The following is a 15029-nucleotide window of genomic DNA, read 5'->3' as shown; positions in this document are numbered from 1 at the left end:
TCCACATGCAAACCAGTTATGCAATGTGCAGTCTTTGTTCTGGGAACTTTCTGTGGGAGCAAACATAGACCAGTAACAGACAGTGGAGAGTTAACACCCAGAGCAATGCCTTCACTCACTGCCAGTGCTCCAACAACAATGGCAGCAGCAGGGCCAAGAGATTTTATTTTTCTACATAAAAATTATGTGGCTCATTGTTAAAAATGAACCCTACAGATGAATGGAGTCCTTTATTTCATCTGGATGACAGAAATCCTGAAATAGAATTGTTTTTCATCTGGAGCTAGAAAAACAAGTTTTATTACCCATTCTTCTAAACCTTAGGAGATCTGTCTCCTTGGAAAGGTCACAAAAAGCTAGGGACTTTTTTTTAGCACTTTCTAATCACGGCAGTTGATCTCTGTTGCTTGAGGGGCTGAAGAGTTTTATGACATGCATGGCAAGCAAGGCACTTTTTATTAAGGACATGGCTGTTACTGCTGGCTCAAAGCAACAGCCACAAAGAGATGGATTCAGCTCCCTGAAGAACAGCTGCACTGCATTAAACGAACCCAAGGACTCTGTTCTAGTACCCTGTCTGCCACCACAGGAACTGAAAAACACACATTTGAAAATTCAGCTCTTAGCTTTTGCAGCAGAATTTAACTGCTGCCACTTTTGCCAGTTTCTGAACTTGACAAGACAACAGTAATAAATACCAGGAGAAAGTGAACAGCAAGTATATTCCCCACAAGGACAGGAAAGCTCCTGGGGACTGGATTAAAAGGCAGGACCTGATCCAGGAAGCCTCTGACCATCAAAAGGAAGGAAGCAGTCCAAGTGCTGGTTTGGGAAACTGCAAAGGAAAGGACTTAGGACAGGATGCATGGAAGAACAGAAAAGTGACAGATACAGAAGTTGTTGCTGCCATCACCAGAAGTTTTCAGAAGTGACTGCAGAGAGAGCTTGTTAATCTCATCCAGGCTCCCTGTCCCACAAAAGGTTGGACCAGATGATCTTTCAAGGTCCCTCTCAACCTGGGTTCCTCTGTGACTGTAAGCAGGAGCATCAAGCTTCTCCCCCTTCCCACAGCCCCTTCAGGGCTTTGGAGGAAATGGCATTCTGCTGTGATGGGAAAGCATTAACAAACACAGGCATAATTTGTCATGTTACTGTTCAGGGTACAGAGTAACTTCTACCTCCAATTCAGGAGCTCTGTCATTTTTGTAGAAAGTAAAGGTTTAAAAAATAAACCATATTTTTCACAAAGACTAACTGATTACAGCAAAACCAGCATCACTTGCAACTACATCAATATTATAAGGCTCTTCAGAAGTGCTGTAATGCCATTTAAAATTATACATATTCCCTGCAATATTTAAAATAATTTTAGAAAGGAATAAATGAAATGCAGCCTGGACTAAAGTGTATTCTATTTTGTATCATGGTGGCAAACCTGAGCTAGAAGTTGTACATCTTGGTTCAGACACAGTTTCATGTCTAATAGGATCTCACCAGCTGGATGGTCCCAATTGCTTTAGTGCTGCTAGTGACAATTACTTTTCTCATGAAAAATCTCTGAAGCAGTTTTGGGTATTCTGTAGCTGCAGGTATACTTGTAGCGGATGAAAATCCAATTTCTGAGTCCTTGGGTCACAAGAGTAGGGATGCTAAACAATCCTTTCCATGTTTCAGCGTGTTCTGTTTTGCAAAATAAATACATAACACAACTGTATCTCTAAACTGTTACCATATTTCACATTACTTCTCTAGGAGCTTGCTAAAAGCCTCTTGGAATATAAGCTACTTTTTAAATAATCATAGAAGACTATGCCTTCTTGATGAGAATCAAATACAGATCAAACCTCTACTTCTCTAACAACAACTGCCTGGATTTGAGTCAAAGCCAGTAATCAATTACAAAAATTTGTTTAGAAGTGAGCTGCTTAGAGATGCATTATGGACACATTTTCATTTTTAATACACTCAGTTCTATTAAATTAATACATAAAAAACAAGTTACTCTTGAATGTTCAAATATTCAGGTATATTTTTCAGAAAGATTTACATTTAAATGGTCATCTGTCAAAACATACCAAAATAGGTGCCCGCTCAAACAAAAATTTAGCTTTTACTCACAGTATATATACAGATGTAATGGCTGTTTGACTTGGCAGTTGCATATGCACAGCCATACCATGCTGATGGAAATTACTGAAGTCTGCCAACTGGAGGACAGTGGAGCATCCGTTTGGCAGATGTTTATTTCTTATGCTGCTCACCAAGCCATAGTTGGCATGTACTGAACCTCTACTGAACCCTAGGGAATGTAATTTCAAACAACAGAAAAAGAAATGCAGGCAACTTCCAACAGGAGGCTATTTAAAGAGGGTATCCTTCTGTGGGAGCCAGCAATACTTCAGAGAAATGGATCCATTATTGTGGGCAAAATGCAGTCCTTGATTTCAGAATACTTGCAGGTAGTAGAACTCCATTTTGATAGGGATTTATATAAAATACTTAACAACAAAAAATATCAAGTACATAGTACCCAAGTCCCAACAGAGTTCCTGTATGAAAATGGATCTAAATGTTAGCTTTGGAAGCAGCTTCTGTACTTCTCCACTCTGCTACAGTCTTCTTTTAAATCTCTAGTAGTAGATCCAGCTCTTCCATAGGCACTCGCACTCTCAGTTCTTTTTCAGTCATTAGATCGAGCGTCTCCTGCAGATCTTCAGGGAAATACTCTACTGCATCCATATAGAGTACCTGGAAAGACAGCAAGAACATTTTCTGTGCTACCTTTCTAGCAAGAAACACTGTGCAAAGTAACTATACAGCAACAACACTGTAGCACGAACTTAAGAAAGACCATATATTCTTTAAGGTAACAGGAACAGAATTAGTACTCCTCCAGTGACAGCCAAGTAGATGCTTAATCTTCTCAAACTCGTACTGAGTAACTTTATTCAAAAAGATAAAATGGAGGTCAAGAGGCACTGGGGCATTTGCAGCATATGCAGACATTACCTGAGGAGTTGCAGGTTCTCTCAGTAATTTTTATGTATTATTACATAAATTTTTATTTAGCTATGTATTTCTGATACTACCATGTTCATGATAAAACTCTGAAAGACAATAATTTTAGATCACAAAGGATTTCTTACTGCCATGCCTCAACGCAACACCTCTCTGCCCTGAAACACAAACAGCACGGACTACTGATCATGTTTCCATTTCAGATACATCTCTTATTTGCAGAAAATCCTAACATGACTTAGAAACCTCTACTGTCATTTGCATATATCTTCTTACAACAACTACTAAAGCACAACTTTTTTTTCAAACACAGAACCTCAACATTTAAAGTATGATGACAAGTTCACCTGTTTTCTGTGCTTACCTTTGCCCAAGGACAGTTTTGAAGGGCTTTATAAAACAATCCTTTACTTTTTTCTTTTTTTCCTAGTGAAGCCTGTGTGATAAAAAAACATTTATACTTCAGTGCAGTAACAGCTGAAATACTGAAACAATTACTTCTGACACAAAGAAATGATTGCTGAAAAGCTCAGTGCTCTTCTGCTGAGAAATAATTTTTATTATACATTGTGGTAGCTATGTATTTTGTCAGGTTACACTCTTCAGATGTCTCATAGGAGTTTCAAGGCTTTACTTGAAAGACAAGTAAGAGAACAAGGACTCTCAGCTATTCAAAGGAGCCTGGACAGACCAAGAGCAGAATGTGGTGCTTTGGCCACTCTTCTTGATTTGGTATCAGATGCAAACTTGCTGATGGTACAGACTCTCACCACCCAAGATGTTAAAGGGCACTGGTCCCAGAATCAATCCCTGGGGTGCAGCACCAGTGGCTGGCCTGCAGCAGGAGTTCATGCTGCTGACTATAAGCCTTTAAGCCTGGCAGTTCAGCCAGATTCCAGCCTAAATCCCTGTCCTATTTGTGTAGAAATGGTCACAATTAACAGTCCCACACAAGAGATCTTCTCAAACACAGAACAAGATCTCTTCTTCCCCTGCCTCCTCTCTATTTCACAGCCTTCTGACTGCTGATCCCCCTCTGACAACTTATTACACCAGGGGACATGAAGAGAAGAGTAACACTGGGGAATGAAAGTTATTACTTGAGTGTTTTCATCTTCCATATTGTACTTTAGAGAAGCAAGAAAACCAAGACAGCAAAGCTGACTATATGATTTTATTCATGTACTTCCATGGGGAGCTACGGAAGAAACAAACATTATTGCTTTTTAGCATTAAACTGCAATGCCAGTTAACATAACTGTTTTATGCAGCTTTTATGAATCAAAAGACTGTCAAAACTGAAGGCCAGTTATAGAAGCTATAGCTATGTTTTGCCTACTATGCATTTATTTTGCATATGAACTGCACCTCAAGTGTTGAGGGAGCTGGCAGATGTCACTGAGAGGTCACTCTTGACAATCTTTGATTGATCACAGCAGCTGGGAGAAGGACCCAGACTGAAGAAAGTAAAACATCACTCTGGCTTTCAAGAAGGGAAGAAGACGTACCAATGAACTACAGGCTAGTCAGCCTCACCTTGTATCTCGAGAAGGTGACAGAACAGCTAACCCTGGAAACCATTTCCAGGCACATGAGTAAGAAGAAAATCAGCAGCAGTGTGAATTCACTAAAAGTTGTGACTGACCAACTCAATAAACTGCCATAAATGACTGGCCTGGTGGATAAGGGGAGAGCAGTGGACATTGTCTATCTGGACTTCAGTAAGGCCTTTGATACTGTCTCCTGTAAGAGCCTCCTAGATAAGCAGTTGACAAAAGAACTGGAAGCACAGATAGTGAGAAAGCTGTCTAAAAGAGGACCCAGAGGGTGGTGATCTGTGGAACAAGTCTAGTTACAGGTCAGTGAATAGCAGTACCCCTGGGTACTACTGAGACCAATCTCATTTAACACCTCTGTTAATGATCAGGCTAATAGTGCAGAGTACACCCTCAGCAAGCCTGCAGACCACACAAAACTGAGAGGACTGGCTGATACACCAGAGGGTCATGTTGCTATCCAGAGGGGTGACTTTGGGATGAAGAAATCAGCTGACAGAAACCTCGAAGTTCAACAGGAAGTGCAAATTCCTGCACCAATATATGCTGGGGTCTACTCCACTGGAAAGCAGCTTGACATCTATTGGTAACTTATGACATACTTTTCATCTATGTAAGATGACAGACACAATGTCTGCATCTATATTAAGACTACACTGTCAGAAGCTATTACTACTCCCAATCCACATGAATTACCTTTTCCTTAATGTTCCCAACAATAAGGAGCAGTACAAGTCAATATATAACCTTGCAAATCACAGAGACATGGCAGCATTTAGTATTCATTTTTCTAAGCAGTATTCCAGCTGTTTATGAGAATTCCAAATATGGTAAAACAAAACAAACCAGATATTTTTCTTCTTACCATAAAGTTCAAATACATTCTCCATAGCAGTGGACAATGGGTTCCATTTTCACTCTGAACTGCATGTTCAAACAGAGCCACAATCCGATTTGTTAATCCAGTTTCAGGAATAGTACAATGTATTTCACCAACATCTGCCCTGAAACACAGAGAAGAAACAACAGTCCTTTAAACCCAAGTCAAGGGACCACATCTGGGTAAGAAGGGGTAAAGAACGATGCACTGTCTCTGTTCACAGCACCATACACAGCCAGGTTTTTGTAATTTGTGCTATAAACTCAATGTTATGAACCAGATTTTTAGCACTTGCTGATGTGCTAAAAAATCAACACATTTTTAAGTAGGAAAATTAGGAAAAAATATAAATTAAGTATTTTTGTGAAAATTAATGTAGCGTGTTCAAAAATCCTTCCTTTTTGAACATAATAGTCCACTATCATATGATCTTAAAACATCTTAGCCTACCTCCAAGATAATTTATCACTCTAAGCTTGACAGAGCAGCTCAAAAGAAATTCAAGTCTGGATCAGCACATCTTCTGGTGCCCAGGCAAGTTTGTTCGAATTTACCCCTCACTCTTGTAAGGCCATACACTGGTCTTCGATCAAGGTCACAATTACAACTCTGGATTTCAACCACAATTACAACAGTAATTTTCACCCAGAGATTCAAATCCCCTAAGTTCCAGGCAGAACACGAAAGCAGGTATATAGTTTTCACCAAAGCACTGATTTCCTTCAACAGCTGATACAGACTGGCTTACTTCTGATTGCTTGAGCTTGACACAACAGACTGGAGCACTGATGGCAACATCACTTGTCTGCGCATGTTCCCTTAGCCTGCCAGCTTGTTCCACTCACCATTAACACTTGGCCCCTAACCTATCTCTTTTTCGTCATGTGTCTTTGAAGTTCTTTTCCCTCTCATCTTAACCTTTGCCATGAAGGAAAATTATGTAACTTACTCTACATGGAGTCAAACATTTGAAGCCTTGTACCTAACAGTGACTTAAAAACATTCCAGTTTTACCCTTTGTGCTCATTTTTTCATCTGAATTCCATGCGCTTAAGAAGAAATACAAACCAGAATATGAAACAGTCAGACACAGCACAGCCGTTTTCTTATTTTGTCACAACATCACAAAACATTAGTTTTATGCATGACTGACAGGCCACTTATCTCCCTGTTGCAGTAGCTCAGCTCTGCTCTTGCAACACCCAACTTGTCCCTTATAATCTACAGGAAAGGCTTTGCTAGCAGAGAACAATCTGGAAAGGAACTCAGCCTCACAGAGAAAATAATTCCGAATTTTTCAGTTCCAAGTAACAATAATGAAAACCTATTATAGTGTTAATCTGAAATTAACAGTAAATCAAATCACAATCCTCCTTTACATTTGGTGGCTGTAGAATTCTTATAACAATTTAGGATGACACAGACTAACAGTTCAGGAACGTCACTATCATGTCTGAATGCCTGTTGCCAGCCTGCAGCAATCAAAGAAGGGGATGCACCATCATTTCAAATGATACTGGTAATTGTGTAATTTCACCAAGTGTGAATACTGTGAGCTTACAGCCCTGTAAAACTTCCAGGAAACTGGTTCCTAGAACTCCATTGTCACGTGCAGACACAAACAACCAAGCTGTCGATGTCACTGGAGATATGTAGGTAGCAGTGGATAGGTAGCTCCAAACAATGAGAAGACAATAGTTAAGAGACTAAGCTCTAAGAATGAACATGTACCTTGTTCCCCGTTATCTCCTACGCATTCCTCCTTTCTCAGGAGCAAAAAATCTGAGCCCAGACCACTGTGAATTCATGGAATTTCCAGCCTCTTCTACCTAGTAACAGCCACATAGGAAACTCTCAAGGACTCACTATGGAAACAGATCTGCCACAACTGTATTCTGTGATTCAGGAGTAAAGTAGGGCAGCCAGCTCAGGCAGAAACTGCAGCATAGCTCTGTATTATGCTCTTTACTGCTGTAATACTAAAATGCAGCAGTTTCTAAGCTCACACTGTCTATCTTGGCCATCTAAGCAGGCTTAGTTATTTGAAAATTCCTTAAAGAAATGTGTATCATCCTGATGCTAGTAGCAAGTAATCAAACAAATTCAAATACAATCTGGCTCAGGAGAAAGGACATAAGGCTATCACCCAGAGCTTTTACTCTGTTCAAGATGCTGCCACTGACTCCCTGTTCAGCCTTGAACAAAAAACCTCCAGCTACAGCTTCTTCATCTGCAAAATGATAACTGTGACAGCATTTTTTTCTCCTCTGTTGAGTGATTAGATGGATTCAAAACAGCATAATTGTAAGGAGCTGCAAGTTGTTACCTCTGGACCTTCTCTGTGAGTTTTTTTCTCATCTGCTCTGCTTGGATTGCAAACAGCCATGGCTCTAAAGAGTCAGTAGACCTTGTGACACTATCAAAAAATCTTCGTGCTTTGCTCGAACTGTGAGACTTCCTTTGGATGTGGATGTATGACCTCCAAAGAGACTGGTTGCTAGGATACTGTTTCAGAGCCTCTGTCAGTGCCTCTCGCAGGGGATTCAAAGGATAAACACTAATTTTCATGTGGAATCTCAGTAAATTTGTATGCAGCAGTGTGACAGCTTCAAGAGCAGTGGGAAAATTTAGAATGCCAAAATTCTCTCCTGTATTTTCACATTTCTGTGAACCAGAAACTTCAAGTTTTTCTGAAGCCTGCGTATATATTAATACTGCAGCATCAATCCCAACAGTCAAATACTGAAACAGTGCATAACAACCAACCAGGTTAACCAGCTGATCAGCATCATCGACCTGATCCTGATCAGAAACTGCTGTTTTACTTAAATAATCTTGCAGTGCATGCTCATATATTTTACGAGCTTTCAAGACATTCACAGGTAACACTTGTCCACTATAGGGCACATATGGTCCATTTTCAGTCAATTTGGTCAATATATGAACAGCACGTGACATGACAGCTCCTTCTATACTTTCTAGCAGTTCCACTTCCAGCTGAGCATACAGCAGGCTGAGGCTGCAGAGCTGAGCACTTTTCAGTCCTCCTGTCCCAGCTGTGCAAAGAGCTGTGTCAAACACCTTCCTGGAATCATCTGTGTTACCAAGCAGCCACTCTAGGTAGGCATAGAGTTTCCAGAGAGAAAGGTTGTTTCGGTTGTCAGGTGCTTTAAGAAAATTCTTGGCCAACTTTTTACTCTTCCTCCCTTGTGCTTTTAGCTTCTTTTTCTTTTTTGCTTGGAGACACTGAATTACCTGCAGGGGAAAATCAACAGAGTATATTTTGAGAGGGATGGAAACAGAAAGGAGCAAAAAGCCCCTCACAGCAATTTTTTGTAATATAATTATAAAATTATATATTATTGTATAATAACATTTATGCAAAACTTCAAAAAATAGTTTGCTACAGGTATGCCACTCTTTAACATGTACTGAAGAAAAGGGCTTTTTGGTTCTCTTTTTTTTCCCCCTTGTGCAATCTTAACTGGCATTTCCTGATTTACATACTTAGTCCTGCAAGACAACTTTCATCAAGAGTTTTTTTTATTCAATACAAACATTATTACAGAAGAAAGCCACACATCACAACATTGATTATATGCAGACTCCTCATTACCTTAGATATTTCATACTGTAGCCAACAAATGGCCAGGTTAGATTTTTCCTTTCCTGTAAATATCTGGGACAGAACATGGAAGACATTCTGTATGAACTCCTCTCCTTCTTTGTAGTGGCCTATCTGATGTCTGCCCTGCGACATCGTATCCATATGACCAATACTGTTGAATCCAGAAAGTGGAAAATCAACAGAAGTCAGTGGTTTATCATCATAAAGCACACTGTCAAAGATGTTATTTGCATCCATGGCAATATAGAGCCTGGAAGGAAAGAGTTTACTTGTACATGGAACTCCCAGGAATTGCAAAAAAGAGTACAACAGTTGATGTTGAAGCTTTGGATCAGAAAGACGGATTAAAGATGGTCCAAGATCATCAAATAACACCTAAAAAATCAAAATTAAAACAAATTCCATTAATTTATGCAATGAAAAGCAGCAAAACTGCAATTTATGTAATTAAAGAACCTTTTCAAATCAATAGGATTTAGAATTACCATTAAATGGTATCAAAATGACATTCAAATTAAAAATGGACAAGTTAAACAAGCAATCTGATTTTCCAGTCAGACTGTAAATTTGCCATCAAGAGATTTCTTTCCTGTGAACAACAAAGACCTCCACAGAAAATTTACAAAATGAAGGTCTGGAAGACTTTATTCATAAGCATTTTAACACATCCGAATTTGAAAATCAATGTCTGACTTGACCTATTTCCCAAGGAATAAAAAATTTACAACAACCTGACTTGAAGGCAATGAAACCTTTGTTTATTTAATGCACATCTCCTCTTAAACACATATTTCTGTGAGATTTCTCCACACAGATGACAGGAATCACTGAACAGCAAAGACAGACTATTTGCCTGCAGACTTTCCACAGTTTACCATGAGCTTCCTGTGGTTTTCAGAAGTTTCAGCACAAAACCTCAGGAAATTTTGAATTTCAAAGAAAAAAACCTTTTTTCCAAACAAAGAAAGGTATTATTCTTATAAAATATCCTCAAATATGGCAATTAATTCAAACTAAAGGATAACTAGTCTTATCATCTCCCCTTGCTTAATTATATCACAGTGACCTGTCTTTCTGGATCTTCACAATCTTCTTCAGTTTCCTTTTTGGTTTTGTCTGGCCTCCAAGGTAACCAGTGCCTTGCCTCACGGGAATATTCAACATCCAACCAAATATGCCACTTGGGAAGAGTTTTATCTTTTATTTCTTGATCCTCATCTATTTCTTCCTCATCCTCATCATCTAAAATCAAATTAATATATACACACAGAGAATTATTAAAGAAAAATCATCCCACCAAATCCCCAGGCCAGGCATGACATACACTTTAATTACTTTAACAATGGAAATAAATATAGTGTTAATAAAAAAACACACAAAACACAGCTGACATTTTCCACATCATAGTTCTGGGCTTTGACAGCAACTCTGTAAGAATAGGAAGGTAGGAAGCTTCCAAACTTTCAGAAGCTGTGAATCAGTGTCAGCACTCAAATTTTTTCACAGAGGAGAAGAGAAAACACTGACAGGCTGTGGACCACTTTTATCCACAGCAAATTGCAAGCAACAGCCAAGAGTCAGTCATCCTTTTGTGCAATTTAGATTCTTCATACTGGAGCATAAAATTTCAAGTATGCTCTATCAATACTAGTGTGCATAAAACATTTTGAGAAAACCACTGAACATAAAAAATGGTACTTTAATATTAAACACTGCAAAACAAGTTTGGCCATGTTGCTCTATAACAAGTGGTATTTTCAACATCTTAATTAACGTGCAGTTGAAACAACCCACATAGTTGCATACACACACTCTAAAGGACGTGCTTGACCACATCCCACTTTCATGAGAATCTTTCTGGACTATTAGATACAATTGCCACGTTTTTCCTCTGACAGCAATATATTCATTCTGTGCAGAAACTGATGAGCACCTATAGGCAAAGGGAAAGCTTGTAGAGATGTTTCTTTTTTATTGCTGAAGAAAAAAAATTGCCCTCAAAATTTGATGGTTGCCTGCATTATAAAAATCAAGCTATTTCTACACCACCTCCAAATTCTTGATCCTGACATCTGCCATTAACTGGGTGAAACACTCCCAATCCCAGTTCTTCTTAAATTTCAGGTAAAACACACAGGTGGTTGCAAGATTTTTACTCTCCTATTTTTTGTTATCAATAGTATCTCCTTTAGTCAGCAACTCTATGAAAAAAAAGACAGCATTTCCACAATCTAATCAAAGTTTGAAGAAACCTGACAGTTTTTAATGAACACACTCAACTGAAAATTGCACCTGAACTTTAGGGGTTGTCACGTATGGGGAAAGCACTCATATATACTGGAGCTGCCCAAGACTGGCAGTGGTCCTCTGTTCTATACCGAGTCTTCTTAAAATGCCTAGAGCCATCAAAAATAAAAATGCTGAACTCAGTTAGGGGCCAAGGAAATTCCATCTTAATCCAGGGACAAGGGAGGCACATAATTATCTTTCAGTTCTTTGTTTACTTAAAGCATACCCAACTTGCTTCATCAGAGTTTCTACAGCAGGAGTAGCAAAAGCAAAGGCCACTCATCTTTGGTCAGACACATTCCAGCCTCCTGCAAGCTATATCTGCTTGAGAAATAGTCCTTGACATGAAAAGAAGTTCTGTAGACCACAAGACAAGGTGAGGCTAAGCAGCAGGGAGTGTTTTCTGCACCTCTGCTCATCCAGAAGCCAAGTGAAGACACAATTCCTTCATTTTCTGCATTACAACGAGAAAGGAAATGTTTTCCTCCTATTTTAGCTATACCTTTGCTTGAGAAAGTAAAGACTGATTCTAGAAATAGAATCATAAATCTAAGTATCCTTGAAGCAACTGTCATCTAACAATACAATCCCACTTCACCTTAACAATACAGTGAAAGGGTCGTAAGGGAAGTAGCTTCCTTTCACTTTTGATGGGCCTGACTCTCCGCAAAGTAGTTACACCTCCAGTTTTTTCAACATGAAGTGGAGGATATGCCATCCTCCTCTGATTCTCACTGTAGGAAGGACAACAATGTTCCATAAACAGTACCATACACAGAATATTCAACACATGCTATTCCCTGTGAAGAATGATATACATTATCTTGATATCAGCAAATATTTTTTAAAACTTGTATGCAAAAACATGTCAAGAATCAGATTATATCATTCTAATCAAACTGTTTAGAAAAACACACAGACATACAACTACACATATTGAGACACACATACCAGGCTTAAGAACAACCCAGCCACCCTTTTCTTGTTGGTGCATCCATGCTTTCCAGCCTCTCGCTCCTTTTTCTCCAATTCGTGGTTCTCCACTATCCCAAAAGGGTTCAAAGAATTCCACCTATTGTTTTTGACAGGACCAACCAAAACAAAACACATAGAAAAATAATTTTTGCTGTTGTACAGACATTATCTTTGTCGACTTAGGTTTCCCAGTATGCACCTGGATATAATTTCAGTATCTGAAGACTTTGCTAGATACTGCTTAAGATTCAGCAGGCACAATTGAGTACTTCAGTTACGGCTGCAGCACACAAGGACTGTCATCAGCTCTTCTCACAAAAATAAAGATTGTTTTAAAAGGTAACAGGCTTTAAAGAAAGCAAAATACTTTTGTGCCTACAGTCCTTTATAGATATTTCAAAGAAAAAGATCCAAAGTCCCTAAGGTGTGGCTTTCAGAACCCAAAACTCCCCTCCTCCCTTATATCTATGGGACCATGAAGAATTTGGCTAATGGAATGATAACTCACACACCTATGGTCAAATCAAAATGTTACAGTTGCATATAAATATGACTAGACCAAAGACAAGAGGAAAAAGATCCATAAGGACTTTAATCTTTCAGGTTTAAGGATGGCAAAAAAGTTCAGGGCACTTTCCAGTGAATCAGAAGTTCAGGATTCTAGTCCTAGTGACTTTGTCACTGCTAACATGCAATCAGTCATCTCTAGATTCATCAATCCCTCCTCTGCTTTGTGTATTCTAAGCTCTAATGAAAATCTCTCACCTATTAAATGCTTCTGCTGTGTACCAACCCTTGGCTTGGACATTGAGATGTGACTGTTAATACAAATATTAACAATAAAATTTACTCCAAGAAAAACCAAGCATCAACACATGAGAAAATTCCAGGCTTACAACGAACTGCAGAATATAATTCTGCATTTCTGCTCCTTGTGGACTTATTCTTTGCTGCAAGTGAGAAAGTGAACTGTGAAAACAGTACGGAAACAAGTAATTCCAGACTGAGTCATAACACTTCCGTAAGACAGCAGAATGTGTGATCAGCTGTAAATCTGGCATTTTCCTACTTTCAAAACTGCATTTTTCCAACCTAAACATGGTCCTTTTGAATCAAAGTTCCTTTTCATCCTGCTCTAAGATTTTTAAATACTACAGATAATCATGCAGTTTTTCAAATGACTGGAACTGTAGCTACATGTACCTTTGCAACTACACCAAATCCTCCATGATAGCTATGACTGAACTATAAATTTTAGCTCTTTAAGAAGACACCACTATTTTTTAGCCTGTAAGATTGCTCCATTTGTGGGTAACAGTATTAATCAAGACAGCAAGAACTGGAGTCTGAGTTTCTGGGGAAGATGGTGAGGTAACTGCAGCAAATTTAATTTTTATCCTCTACAGCAGCCCAGCTGCCTAAATGGTGGCCTCTCTACCATTCATTAAAAAGGAAACAGTTCCTAACAATTTAGTGGGATGATGCTATTGGCATCTAAATATTAACTTCCTTATTATTAGAAGGGTGCATGTGCAACATTCTCCTGAACAAATTAAGAGAAAAAGTGATTTAGTACTTCAACATTTACCATTATAAGCTGAACAGAATCTCATGGGTCAAATAAAAGGCACTTGAAAGCACAAAAGTGTTCCTAATGTAGCCATCAAATTAACGGGAATAGGTAACAGAGAATCTAAGAAACTTCGGCAAAAACTGTCTGAACTGAAAGATTTTATGTCCTATCAGCTCTCTCCATCACCAGTAACAAAACAACAGCATTTTGGGGGAAAAGAAGCAGGGCAAGTGCTAGCTAGACACAGACATTGGTCAGCTAGCTCCATTTTTTTCATTTTTAATTATTAAAAAAGATATGAAATGACTTGTTATCACACTTCTATTATATACAGTAAAAGTAGCCATTTGGCCTGTAGTTCCAGAGGACCCACAAGCATTTTTTCAATGCAAGCATCACCTTGAAGAACCTCTAAGTAAGCTATTATCCAAAATATTTCCCCATGTCCTTAAAAATTCATCAACATCTTTCTGGTACAGCATTTTTGGTAATGCATAAAGACACACACCCATTTAAATGGAAATTGCTACCTGTCCCCTTGTTGGCAGATCTTTTACACTGTCAGGTTTAAAGAAGGTGAAGTCAATCAGAGCCTGAAACAAAGACACTGCTTTCTCAGAATGGCCAGCTTGTCTCAGAAAGTGGCATTGCTGAATAAATATAGCTGTGAAGAAAAGAAGATAAAAATTTAGCATTTCAGATTTTGTTGCAAAGTATTTTATTACAGCCCACAAATATAAAAATACATACACGATATGCTGTAGAACATAGTTCTTTTGGAACAGTATCAAAATCCAAACCATGGAGGGTAACCAGCATAAATGCATGTCAAAATTGTCACAGTTTAATGAACCTTAAGACCACTCACTTTAAAAGTGCCAAAGAGATGATTTTTTATTCACGCCATACATGCACTGCCCTTACTGATGGAAAGTGAGACACAGTATTCTGAACTTCACTGTATCCAACATCTGTCAGTGTGTCACAGTCCTCTTTGAAGATGCTGGGTGTTATCACAGTGCACACAGTAGGTGATAATAAGAAAAATCCTTTTCGCTTCAGTTTTGCATGAGATATTTACATTGATAATATGTTGGCAATATATCATTT

The 15029-nt window shown here is 38.7% G+C and overlaps 1 protein-coding gene across 1 annotated transcript in view; it reads right to left on the bottom strand.

Annotated features, from left to right (window-relative positions):
- Positions 1 to 2004: 2004 nt before the first annotated feature.
- NRDE2 (NRDE-2, necessary for RNA interference, domain containing) overlaps positions 2005 to 15029 on the bottom strand; it is a 28159-nt gene continuing 15134 nt past the window's right edge. The window contains exons 7-14 of the mRNA XM_068192622.1: positions 14450 to 14583; positions 12323 to 12443; positions 10149 to 10324; positions 9071 to 9457; positions 7781 to 8709; positions 5440 to 5578; positions 3383 to 3454; positions 2005 to 2748 (exon numbers count right to left, since the gene is read on the bottom strand). Coding sequence (XP_068048723.1) covers positions 2623 to 2748; positions 3383 to 3454; positions 5440 to 5578; positions 7781 to 8709; positions 9071 to 9457; positions 10149 to 10324; positions 12323 to 12443; positions 14450 to 14583 — 2084 coding nt within the window. The 3' untranslated portion in view covers positions 2005 to 2622. The remainder of the gene's footprint in view (positions 2749 to 3382; positions 3455 to 5439; positions 5579 to 7780; positions 8710 to 9070; positions 9458 to 10148; positions 10325 to 12322; positions 12444 to 14449; positions 14584 to 15029) is intronic.

Source organism: Anomalospiza imberbis, chromosome 6 (genome assembly GCF_031753505.1).
Source record: "Anomalospiza imberbis isolate Cuckoo-Finch-1a 21T00152 chromosome 6, ASM3175350v1, whole genome shotgun sequence".
NCBI lineage: Eukaryota > Metazoa > Chordata > Aves > Passeriformes > Viduidae > Anomalospiza > Anomalospiza imberbis.
This window is presented reverse-complemented; position numbering and strand designations above follow the sequence as displayed.